General features: G+C 47.5%; 2 protein-coding genes across 5 annotated transcripts in view; both read right to left on the bottom strand.

The window, feature by feature from the left end:
- Positions 1-12,100, bottom strand: part of SULT2B1 (sulfotransferase family 2B member 1) — a 30,738-nt gene that overhangs the window by 9,735 nt on the left and 8,903 nt on the right. For 2 of the 4 annotated variants that reach the window (XM_057711558.1, XM_057711561.1), the window contains exon 2: positions 3,367-3,506. In XM_057711558.1, the coding sequence (XP_057567541.1) occupies positions 3,367-3,506 (140 nt within the window). Of the gene's footprint in view, positions 1-3,366; positions 3,507-7,449; positions 7,511-11,008; positions 11,153-12,100 lie in introns of all 4 variants that reach the window. The other 2 variants (XM_057711560.1, XM_057711559.1) reach the window with 2 other exon arrangements.
- LOC130838460 (60S ribosomal protein L22-like 1) lies at positions 9,523-10,642 on the bottom strand. The gene has a single exon (XM_057711562.1). The coding sequence runs from the start codon at positions 10,209-10,211 to the stop codon at positions 9,900-9,902; it is 312 nt and encodes a 103-aa protein (XP_057567545.1). The 5' UTR covers positions 10,212-10,642; the 3' UTR covers positions 9,523-9,899.

The raw sequence follows: 12,100 nt of genomic DNA, 5'->3' as shown, positions 1-12,100 counted from the left end.
AAAAAAAACACACCCCAAAACACAGCGTAATGCAGAGTGATGTGTACCATGTGTTCACTTTTGTGGAAAAAAAGTTAAAAAAAATTATGTGCATTTTTTCTTGTACATGCAAATTCTGGAAAGATACATAGAGACTAGTGGCAACCGTGGGTGGAGAGAGAGTGGGTGGAGAGAGATCTTACAGTGTAAACCTTTTGTACCTCTTGAATTTTGAACTTTGAGTGCATTACTTTCTAAGAGAGAAATTAAGATATTTTAAGCTTTAAGAAATAGCTAGAATAACTAGACATCCATACGCAAAGAACCTTGATGTATACCTCATACATATGGCTTAGTTGCTCTGTGGCATGTGGGACCTTCCTGGAACAGGGATCGAACCTATGTCCCCTGCATTGGCAGGCAGATTCTTAACCACTGCGCCACCTAGGAAGCCCCCTCATACCATATTTAAAAGTGATCTTAAAATGGATCATACACTTTAGTGTAAAATCCCAAACTGTAAAACTTCTAGAAGAAAACCTAAAGGCCATCTTTATGACCTTAGTTTAGGAAAAGATTTCATAGCTATGACATCAAAATCTGATCCATTAAAGAACAAGTTGACAATTGGAGCTCATCAAAATTTAAACTTTTGCTCTGAAAAGGTTATGTTAAGACTGAAAAGAAAATGCTGACACGCCTAAGACTCCAAGAAAATATTTGCAAAAGATATCTGATAAAGGATGTGTACTCAGATTATATAAAGAACTCTCACAACTCAATAATTAGAAAACGATCCAATTAAAAAGAGAAAAAAAAATGGAACACATCACCAAAAAAGATATATGAAGGCTAGTAAGCCCCTGAAAAGATGCGTAACATCATCAGGCATCAGAGACATGCAAACTGAAACCACAGTGAGATACTAGAACACATCTATTAGAATGGCTTTTTAAAAAACTTGACAATATCAAGTGCTAACGAGAAGGCAGAGCATCTGGAACCCATCTCTGTTGCTGGAGAGAACGCAAGATGGTAAACCACTAGGGAAAGCAGTTTGGCAGTTTCTCATAAAGTTAAGCATACATACTTCCCATAAACTCAGCAATCTCACTTCTAAGTATTTACCCAAGATAAACAGAAATGTACTTCCATGCAGAGACTTGTATGCAGTGGTATTCATATTTGCCCCAAACTGGAAAAAAAACAAAGTGTGCTTCAACAGATGAATAGATAAACCCATCGTGGTCCATCCAGCTGATGGAATACACCTCAGCAATAAAAAATACAACTTGGATGAATCTAAAATGCATTAGCTGAGTGAAAGCAGTCAGTCTCAAAAGCTACATAGGATATGATTTTATGTATGTGACATTTTGGAAAAGGCAAAACCATGAGGGCAGCAAACAGATCAGTGGTTGCCTGGGGCTGGGATAAGGAAGGAGCTGACCACAAAAGGGTGTAAAGAGATTTTTTTGGGGGGGGGGTGATGGAACTGTCTTTTTTTTTTTTTTTGGCTGTGCCATGCAGCTTGCAGGATTCCCTGATCAGGGAATCAAACCCTGGCCCCGGCAGTGAAAACACCGAGTCCTAACCACTGGACCACCAGGGAATTCCCTGAACTGTTCTATATATTTTTTTTAAAATTTATTTTGTTTTGGCCAAGCAGCATGTAGGATCTTAGTTTCCCAACCAGGGATCGAACCCATGCCCCTCGCAGTGGAAACGCGGAGTCTTAATCACTGGACCGCCCAGGAAGTCCCCAAACTATTCTATATCTTGGTTGTAGTGTATGTTGTATATATCTGTGAAAACTCACAAAATTCCAAGAGAAATGAAAACATGTCCACAGACAGATTTGTATATCAATGTTCCTACAAGCATTATTCATGAGTCAAACAGAGAAAACAACCCACCTGATTGTTTATCAACAGATAAATGAATAAACAGAGTATAGTATACCCATATCATGGAAGATTATTCGGCCATAAAAAGGAATGAAGCACTGACAACAACTCCAAAAACCTTATGCTACGTGAAAGATACCAGACACAAAAACCCATGTAGTGTATGATTTCACTCATCTGAAACGTCCAGACAGACAAATCCATAGAGTGAGGAAGCAGATTAATGATGCCTAAGGCTTGGGGTTGGAGATGTGGGGATTGGGAGGTGATGGCTAATGGGTACGGAGTTTCTTGTTAGGGGTAATGAGAATGGTTTAAAATTGGGTGCAGTGATGGTTGCACAACTTGGTGAATATGCTACAGCCATAGAATTGGACACTTTCAAATGGGTGAATTTGAAAGTGTACAACCTGTATGGTACATGAATTATTTTTTTAAATGTTACCCAAAAGACCCCCGAAACCCCACAAATCCCTCACAGAGCTCTATGTTGAAAAGCCTGAATATAATATTTTGAAACTTTTCCAAAAATATTTTGAAAAAAAATAAAGATGTCAACTCCAGCATTTTAGGGAACACCGCCCCCCCATCCCCTCCCCACTCCCAGCCTCTCTGGTCACTCCCTCCACTGACCTTCTCTTACTTCCTCAAGCTCACCAAGCCGCCTCCCACCTCAGGGCCTTTGCACATGCTGTTCTTCTGACTAGGACACCCTTTCCCACTCAACCCCCTGCACAGATTCCAGTTCTCTGTGTGAACATCTTCTCCCCAGGAAGCCTGCCCTCATCCCCCAGACCCTCTTGTTATCTACACTCAGTGCTCTCTGCACTTTTCCTTGGGAGGGGGGATGGGGACCCACCCCCAGCTCCAATCAGATAGTAATATATAGGCCTGTGCATGTTGAAATAAAGCCTGTCTCTCCCAACAAATGTCTCCTTTGTTCAGAGCTGTGTCGCTGCACATGGTGGACAATCAGAAGGTAGCATTTCAGTAACCGAATGGAGAAAATTAAGATCCTTCCTCCCTCCCTCCCAGAAATATTTATTGGCTGTGTTTCAGGCACTGTCTTAGGCTCAAAGAACACAGCCGCGATCAAGACAAACCCAAGTATCTCCCCTCACGGATTCATGTTCTAGTCAGGAAACCAAAGACTGAATGAACAAATGAAAATATGATGTAGTGGCGGGCAGTGAAGAAAAGTATGAGGGGCGTTAAGGGATAGAGAGGGACAAGCTGGGGACGCTATTTTAGCCAGGGAGGTCCGGGAAGGCCTCCCAGGATATGTGAGAGGCAGCCTGGGGGAGGCGAGGGTGCGAGGCACGCAGGGATCTGGGGGAGGGGTGCCCCCTGGCGGTGGGACCGGCCGGTGCAAAGGCCAAGCTCACCTCGGTTCTGAACGGACCACCTCGTCCTCCCCACCCCCTCCCACAGTCACCCCCAACACTCTCCCCAGCACCCCCGCCCCGGGCCCAGCGGGTACCTGACTTGGGGTAGGTGATGATAAAAATGTCATCGTCCCGCACTTCGGCGTTCTCTGCGAAGCTGATGCTCTCAGGTGAGTAGATGCCCATGGGGAAGAGGATGCCTTTATACCTGAAGTATTCGCCGGACAAATTCTGGCTGTAGGAGGGTGGGGGAGAAACACCGTCAGGACCGGGGAGGAGGCGAGGACAGAGTTCACCCCTGGGAGAGTGGGGGGCCACAGGTCTGCTTTTTTGTTTTGTTTTGGGTCATGCGGGGGTTGATTTCCCCAACCAGGGATCGAACCGCGTCCCCTGCAGTGGAAGCACGGAGACGTAAGCACTGAACCGCCAAGGAAGCCCCAGAGGGCCTGCATTTGCGTGTCCCCCGAGGTCCCAGGAGCCTGCACAGGGGCCAGCTTTACAGCTGAGGCCTCCAGGACAGATGGCTGCAGAAAGTGGCGGAAGGATCTCAGGGCAGAGGAAGGAAGGCGAGCAAGGCAATGGGCGAGGGGCACCCCACTCGCTAGTGGCATCCTGGCAAGGAATTTTCTCTGTGCCCATTTCCTCATCTGCAAAGGGAGACTCCTACGAGGTGACAATGATTATTATCCCCATTTTCTGGATGAAGAAAGCGAGGCACAGAGAGGTTGAATGACTTGCCCAAAGCCACACAGCTGGCGGGACACGCAGCACCTCACCTCTGCAAAGTGGGACTAAGCGCTTTCCGTATATTTACAATTCACCGGAACCTTCGAGAAAGGTGCCATTTTACAAACACAGGCCAAAGGAGTCAGGTCCCCTGCCCATGCCTACGCGGCCACAGAGTGGCAAGGCCCACCTGCGAAACCCAGATGTGGAGTCCCCAGGAAGCTAGAACAGACTCAAGCTGCTTTTCCAGAACCCTGCAACGTGTTCACGTAGCCATACACGCAAGTACAATTTTCCAAAGTGAGTTGTTTTGAGAGCAATCGGTTTAATCCCATGACAATTGTAATCGGACCCTCCTCTGGGGGGTCTCCTGTCTGTGGCATGACAGAGCGATAGGTATTTTGGGGACTTGGCTAAGGTGAAGTCGAGTTGAGGGTACATTTCACTGGACTTTTCTGGGATATTTACAAGGTTTGTGTTTACATCTGTGTATAGTTATGGGATGGCGAGCCGGCTGGGTGCAGAAATTGCTTCCAGGAGCACTTGCTGGGCATAGTCACAGGAAGCCTGGGGACACGGAAGTCGGATCACGATATCACTTGCCTAGGGGCGCTTGGCACCAAAAGTATGGGGTGGAGGAGGAGACTCCAGTTCCAAGCCAGAAGCTGGTGTGTTATTTTGCTGGAATGTTTGGAGTGTTTGCCAGCTTTCAAAATGAAACAAGTCACTGTAATTTCCTTTCTCATTCTAAACAAACATTCCTTCTTCCCAGCGTTACAGTCACACGTATTGATGGATTGATCGATTGATTGATTGATTGATTTAGCTGCGCCGGGCGGCTTGTGGGACCCCACTTCCCAGCCAGGGATGGAACATGAGCCCCCTGCATTCCGCCAGGGAATTCCCCTGATTCTTTTTCTCAAGGGACATCCCCTCAAAACAGTATAAGCTTCAGGCCCCACGAAACCCGGATCTGCCCAATCTTAGCTGTTACTCGGGGCTACTTTGCATTTGTGGTCCTTTCTGGTACACTTAGGACAATACATCCAACTGGGGAGAAAAATTACGCGTGTAAGTGGGTTATACTGCCTGTGGATTTCATTTCAGGATAGTGAAGAGGATTTATAAATGTTTTGAGGATTCATAAAGAAGATTGGGGTCCGACCACACTGATGAAACTCAGAAACAAAATGTTGAACAAAGGATGAAGGAACGTAGGAGAGTCTACGGGATGTGATTCGACTTAGGGGAAGTTCAAACACAGGGACAGGTAACCTATGATATTAGAAGGTGGGATGACAGGTATCCTTGGGAGGTGGGGGCAGATGGGGGGGCTGGTTACAAGGCATGCCCACTTGGCAAAATTCCTTGGGCAATTGACTGAAGCTCTGTGCACAGCACTCATATCTTACCTTAATAAAACTTCCAATGAAAGAATGCATGAATAAAACATTAAAGGGAAAAATTGCCCTTCCCACTGAAACGATTTTTTTTTTTTTGGCTGTGCAGATTTAGCCCTGTGTGTGGGGCTGTGAGGTCATCAGTCACTAGGCAGATCAGCTGCTAAGTACCTGGTGGGTCACATGTGCTCTCTCTGTGCCCTGGGCAACAGATCTCACCTCTTTGAGCCTCAGTTTCCTCATCTGACACATGAAGATAACGGTAATCTCAACCTCAGGGTTTTAATCCTACCTAAAGATTAAAAGGGATCATAGATGTTAAGTCCCCATCTCGTAATAAATGCTCAAGACACGGAAGCTGCCTTTATTTTAGTCTTCGATCTCATCAACAGCTCCTTGAGGGAGACATGTCCACCCCAGCTTACAGGAGAGAAGAACGGAGTTGCCAACAAGAAAAAGAGGCTGCGCCCTTCAGGAGTCGCTGAAATATACCCTGAGTGCATACATGAATAAATACGAGGGTGTCCCATCGTCTGCCTCAGCACTTAACAATTGCCACATTGGGGGTCCAAGTCCCACCCTAGGAGGCCGGGGTGGAATCCACAGTGCTGGTACATTGTTTGTGTCCAACCAGTCTTTGACTGAATGAATGAATGTGTGATGAATAAAGGGGGTTACCAGGAAAAAAGTTAAGGAAAGTGGAGGAGTACTTGTTACCTCCTTTCACCTGCCTCCGTGGTCCTCAGCCCTGGGCATTTTAGAATCCCGTGTGGGAACTTTAGAGACTTCCAAAGCCTGGCCTCATGCCAGGTCAACAGTGTGCAAACCTCAGCACTGCGCCCTCTGGGCCCAGAACAACCAGTTGCTCAGTAAATGATTGAACACCGTTCAATAAAGAATTGAGACGTGAACGGGGGAGAGCTGGGATCTCCCTGTGTGTTAGGAGGCTACAGGTGAGAAGATGGAGGTTGAGGGAGGCGAAGCGATTTGGTCAAGGCCAGGTGGCAAGTACCAAGCAGAGTTGAGTTCTGAACCTCAGCTCCGTAGACAGTTCTGTTCCAGGCCCTCCCTCCCCACGTCCCGCGACTCCAGCCAAAGCACCCCACTGCACCGAGCACTATTCCAGCCTCTGGCCTTTCTATCTGCTCTTTCCCCTGCCAGGAATGCCGTCCCCCTGCCGTTCTCTGCACTTGCGCGTGGAGGCCGGAGAAGGGGCCCCCGCCCGGATAGGCGCGCAGCGATCGCTCCGGTTGGAGCAGAGGAATGAAGACGACAGATGGGTTGGGGCAGAGACCAGTAGCGGGAGGAGCAGTGGGCAGAGCTGAGGGCCACGTGGTGGGCAGCGGGCCAGGGACGTACTTAGCCTCCTCGAAGGGGCCTGGCCTGCCCTGCTAGGGAGACCCCAGGACATGAGACTCGAAGAACGGCCCAACCTGACGACCCTCCTTCCTCCCACCCCGCCCCCTCCGTCCACCAGGCCCTGGCTCTTCCTCTCTGTCCCCGCTGCCCCCCTCCAGCTCAGGTTTCCTCCTCCCCTAGACCCTCAACCCAGCCCCCTCCCCCGTCTCTTGGGCTCCAGTCTCTCCTTCCTGTTCGTCCCCAATGTGGCCCAGAGGGAGGACTCTGTCCCGATCCACAATGTATCAAAACACAGAGGGCCACCATCCGTATTTGTTGAAGAAATAAAAATAACACTCACAGTGCTCCTTGGCTGCACATTCTTCACTACATCATGTGCCTTAACTCGTTTATTCCCTCAAAAACCCTGGGAGGCCACCCGCTCTAGTATCGCTATACAAATGAGGAAGTAGAGGCACAGAGAGGCACACTTACTTGGCTGATGTCACAGAGCTGCAGAGGGCAGAGCTGGGGTTTGAACCCAGGCCATGGCCCCACAGTTCGCGCCCCTAACCACCCAGCGCCATGGGGTAGCACGTCCCCAGGTGTCATACGGTTGGTTGTCCTCAGGTCTGCCCATTCTGGGCAGGGGCTTGGGGGGCTTGGGGCTGGGAGGAGGTCAGGAAGACACAGGTTTGACCTCAGGCAACTCACGTAACCTCTCTGACGTCTCAGCGTCCGCCTCCTTCCCCTTGGTCACGAGAATATTTAACTCCTAGGTGTATATTATAATAATCATCATTATTGTATGTTGCATATTAATAGACCTCAATGAAATATCTTAACATAAGCACAGATTTTAAAGCAGAGTTTCTCCCCCCTCCTGCGGGTTCACTTAAGAGAAACAAAAAGTCGGGACTTCCCTGGTGGTCCAGTGGGTAAGACTCCGTGCTCCCAACGCAGGGGGCCTGGTTCGATCTCTGGTCGGGGAACTAGATCCTGCATGCATGCCGCAACTAAGAGTTTGCATGCGGCAGCTAAAACATCCCACATGCCGCAACAAAGATCCCGCCTGCTGCAACTAAGATCCGGTACAGCCAAAATAAATAAATAAATAAATATTTTTTTAAAAAGATAAACAAAAACTCAAGTTCACACCAACACTTGTACTCATGTGTTTACAGCTGCCCTGTTCATAATCGCCAAAAACTGGGAACAACTGGAATGTCCTTCCGCAGGTGAGTGGATAAACAGCGGTACGCGGGACTTCCCTGGTGGCGCCGTGGGTAAGAATTCGCCTGCCAGGGCTTTCCTGGTAGCACAGTGATTACGAATCTGCCTGCCAATGCAGGGGGCACGGGTTCAAGCCCTGGTCCAGGAAAATCCCACATGCTGCGGAGCAACTAAGCCCGTGTGCCACAACTACTGAGCCTGTGCTCTAGAGCCTGCGAGCCACAACTGCTGAGCCCATGCTCCACAACTACTGAAGCCCGAACCCCTAGAGCCTGTGCTCTGCAACAAGAGAAGCCATCGCAATGAGAAGCCCACGCACCGCAAGGAAGAGTAGCCCCCCACTCGCAGCAACTAGAGAAAGCCTGTGCGAATGAAGACCCAACACAGCCAAAAATAAATATAAATAAATAAATAAATAACGAAGCAGAGGTCAGAGAAGAGAGAGACTGGAAGAGGCTACACAGCTGGCCTTGAAGATGAAGGGAGGGGCCACAAGCCGAGGGATGCAGGAGGCCTCTAGGAGCTGGAAGAGGCACAGAAGGGAATGGGAGGAATGCCACCCTCCTGAAACTCTGATTTTAGCCCAGTGACACTGATTTCGGACTTCTGACTTCCAGAAATGTATGAGCACGCATTCGTAGTGCCTTAAGCCACGCAGTTTGTGATCATTTGCCACTGCAGCAATAGGAAACTGATATGTCATTTTTGACAAAAGACAAAAGGATACGGACAGGGAATAGATCAGTAGCTGTAGGGGTGAGGGGGTGAGGGGGTGGGAGGGGAGAGGGCGGTTAGGGATGGGGGAGGGGAGACTACAGGGGGATGATGGTGCAGTTTTGTATCCTGATTGTGGTGATGGTTACACAAATCTGTACATGTGTTAAAATTCATAAAGCTATACACTCCCCCTCTACACAAAAATCAATTTTACTGATTGATTAAAAAAAGCCAACCTCATTTGTATAAATATCAGTATTTAACGCCCATTAGCCATTATTATAACAAGACATCCCTGGACGTTGGCCAGTGTCCCTCTTGGCTATCCAGGGTTGCTCAGAGAAGCAACTCCTGCCTGCATTACAGCCCTGCCTTCGATTTGCTGTGTGACCTGAGGTCACTTTCAAACCCTCTCTGGTCTCATTTGAAGAATGAGCAGTGATAGGCAGGCAGGGACCAAGGGCCTCTCTTCTTTCTTTCTTTCTTTTTTTTTAATAAGCTTAAATTTTATTATATAAAGTTATATCCAAAATTGTGTTTCATTTTTTCACTATATACTTTAACTTAAGGACATTTGTAAAAACAGTACATTTCGGAAATCCTGGAAGAAATTCCACTAGCTATAAGCTATTTAAATATTGCTTACATAAAGTACTAACAAAAAAGGGGGGAGGGTACAAATGAACTTATTTACAAAACAAGAGTCACAGATACAGAAAACAAACTCATGGCTACCAGAGGGTGAGATGGGGAGGGATAAGTTGGGAGATTGGGGCTGACATACACTACTATATATAAAATAGACAATAACTTGCTGTACAGCACAGGGAACTCTATCCAATACTCTGTAATGGCCTATATGAGAAAAGAATCTTAAAAAAAGAAAAAAAGAGTAGATATATGTATAACTGATTCACTCTGATGTAACCCAAAACTAACAACCCTATAAATCAACTACACTCCAAACAGTTTCTTTTAAAGTCTTAAAGGAAAGCAAGCATCATATAAACAGCATACACTTAAATAAAAGAGATTAATGCTTAACATAGAGTAATGTTTTTTATTCACTGATAAACTAAAGGTCCATTTCAAGACACTGGTCTTGTATACTTCATTTGTTTTCTTAGCAAGCAAAGCCCTATAAGGGATGGCCTCATCTAGTCCTCAGACTCAGATCCATCGTCCTCTTGACTAATCTGGAAGTAAGGAAGTTCCTAAGTCTCCTTGTCAGATGCAACCACACGAAGCCAATCACCAAGACTGTTCTTTTTGAGGTATTTCTTGGTAAGGTATTTCAAATACCTTTTAGAGAACTGTTTCTCAGCAACAACTGTGATTTTATTCTTGAAGCGTTCATTGTGAACGACATTCCCAAGATTTCCAGTGTTTCTATTCACTTTCACCTTCTCCCATAGAAACTGTTCAACATTTCCAGAATCAAACATTCCATCCTCTACTGGCCGAGTAAGGTCCAGATTAAACTTCCAGGTTGACTTCTTAGGCTTCTTGTCTTTCTTCGGCACCATCTTGAAGGCCGGCTGTGTGGTCAAAGAGCCAGGGGCCTCTTTTCCAGGCACCTCCCAGTCTCATGTTCAAAGAAAGCTCCCCATCCTCCGGAGCTATAGGCCGTCTTGCCCGAGATGGGGCAAATTCATTCAGCCCACAAATATTCACTGAGCCCCTACTATGTGCCGGGAGCTGGGGGAGATGAAAGTGAGTGCAGCTGACAAAAAAACAAAAAACTAACAAAACAGAACAAAAAAAACCCTATTGCAGTTTATGGTTGAATGAACAACATAATTCACACCAAATGTTTAAAATGTAGTGTATCCGGATAGTGATAGGGAAAAAAATGAAGCGGGTGGGGGACAGGGAGCCTCTGGGGTTGGGAAGGTTTGCAACTGGAGATGGATGGAGTCAGGGGAGGGTCCTCCGAGGACGTGACATTTGAGCAGATCTGAAGGAGGTGAGGGAAGAGCCATGTGTGGGTACCAGAGGGAACAGGGTGTGCAAGGGAAGGGGAGAGGGTAGGCTGCTGGGATTCAGGGGTCTCGAGGGACTGGAACTGCCCCCCACTACTGTGAGCGGCCCCGCCCATCCACGCATGCGATCCGGCTGCACGAGTTTTTCCGCAGCCCTGCTGTCCTGCTGACTCACAGCGGGCGCTTGTGGTCAACTCGCCTGCCTTTCTCGGGAGAGGACTGCCAAGCCTCCTCGAGCCCGAACTGGGCTCAGTGCGCCTCATCCCCAGGACACTTTGTGCAGTGGCAGCCGCCCTGCCTTTGCCTGAGCTGCTCTCTCTTACAGGAGTGCCTTCCCTCACCTCCCCAAGTTCCTCTGCTTGGAGCGCATCTGGGCAAGCGTCCCCACCTCCTCCGGCCACCTCCACCTCGGTGGAGTGACTCACGCCTTGGCCAGAGCGCAGGGAAACGGGCTCTTTCACTCTCCTGCTCTCCGTTGCGGCTGCCTGCGGGGGGGAGAGTGATTAGAATAACCTCTCTGGGAGATCACTTGGCAACATTTAAATTATACAGGCCACCTCTGATAAAGCGGAGGACACCCCATCCATGAGCTTTTTTACCCCTCTCAGCATCCTGTTTGTCTCTTTCACAGCCCTTTTAATACTTAGTAGCTATTTTCTTTGTCTGCTGACTTCTGGAAATCAATCCCCCCCACGAGTTGTGGAGCTAGAAGGGAACAGATATTCTGCGTCTCCCACGTCCCACCTCCAAGAACCAGCATCAGACAGACAGGCAGCACTCCATTATACTTGTTTGAGGCACAAATGAACGTTACCCCCAGAAATTTATGGGATGGGTGCCCTTGAGGAAGTGCCCGGTGGTATATGGACCACCATGCTAATTGCAACGTTGTAAGAAGGACCTGAACAACAGAGAACTGGTTAAATATATCAGGGCTGGCTGAATAAATCACCACCTGCAAACACTGGGAACCCAGCCACTCAAAGGAGGCGTTTATGTTTTGATAGGGATTTGGGTTACACATGTATTTCTCAAAATGGCACACTTAATAGATTTGTGCAGTGTGCTGTACGTAAACATCATCTATTCTGAAAAAGCCCATAAACAAGTATTGAAGTCTGTTCCATAATATGCAGCCTGGAATGTTTCAGGTGAAATGTTTGGACGTCTGCAACGTACTCCTTTGCAATGCATCACCAGTAAGGATTGCTGGGTGGATGGGAGGATGCACATATACATAATAAAACGAGTATAATACAGTTTTAGGGGTACTGGGTATAGAGGGGGTGTGTGCTGAATAATTCCTCCAATGTTTTTATATGTCTTGAAACTTTCATAATAAAAGGTTGGAGGGGGTAAGGAAGTGGCATTTATTCGGGAAGATGTCTGAGATATTACAGAGAGTGAAAAGATAAGGGACAGAGCCAGGTATA

This window comes from Hippopotamus amphibius, chromosome 16, assembly GCF_030028045.1.
Source record: "Hippopotamus amphibius kiboko isolate mHipAmp2 chromosome 16, mHipAmp2.hap2, whole genome shotgun sequence".
Taxonomy (NCBI): Eukaryota; Metazoa; Chordata; class Mammalia; order Artiodactyla; family Hippopotamidae; genus Hippopotamus; species Hippopotamus amphibius.
This window is presented reverse-complemented; position numbering and strand designations above follow the sequence as displayed.

Bases quoted from the DNA above. Each gene is read 5' to 3' on its own strand.
- LOC130838460 (XM_057711562.1), bottom strand. From the start codon at position 10,211: ATGGTGCCGAAGAAAGACAAGAAGCCTAAGAAGTCAACCTGGAAGTTT.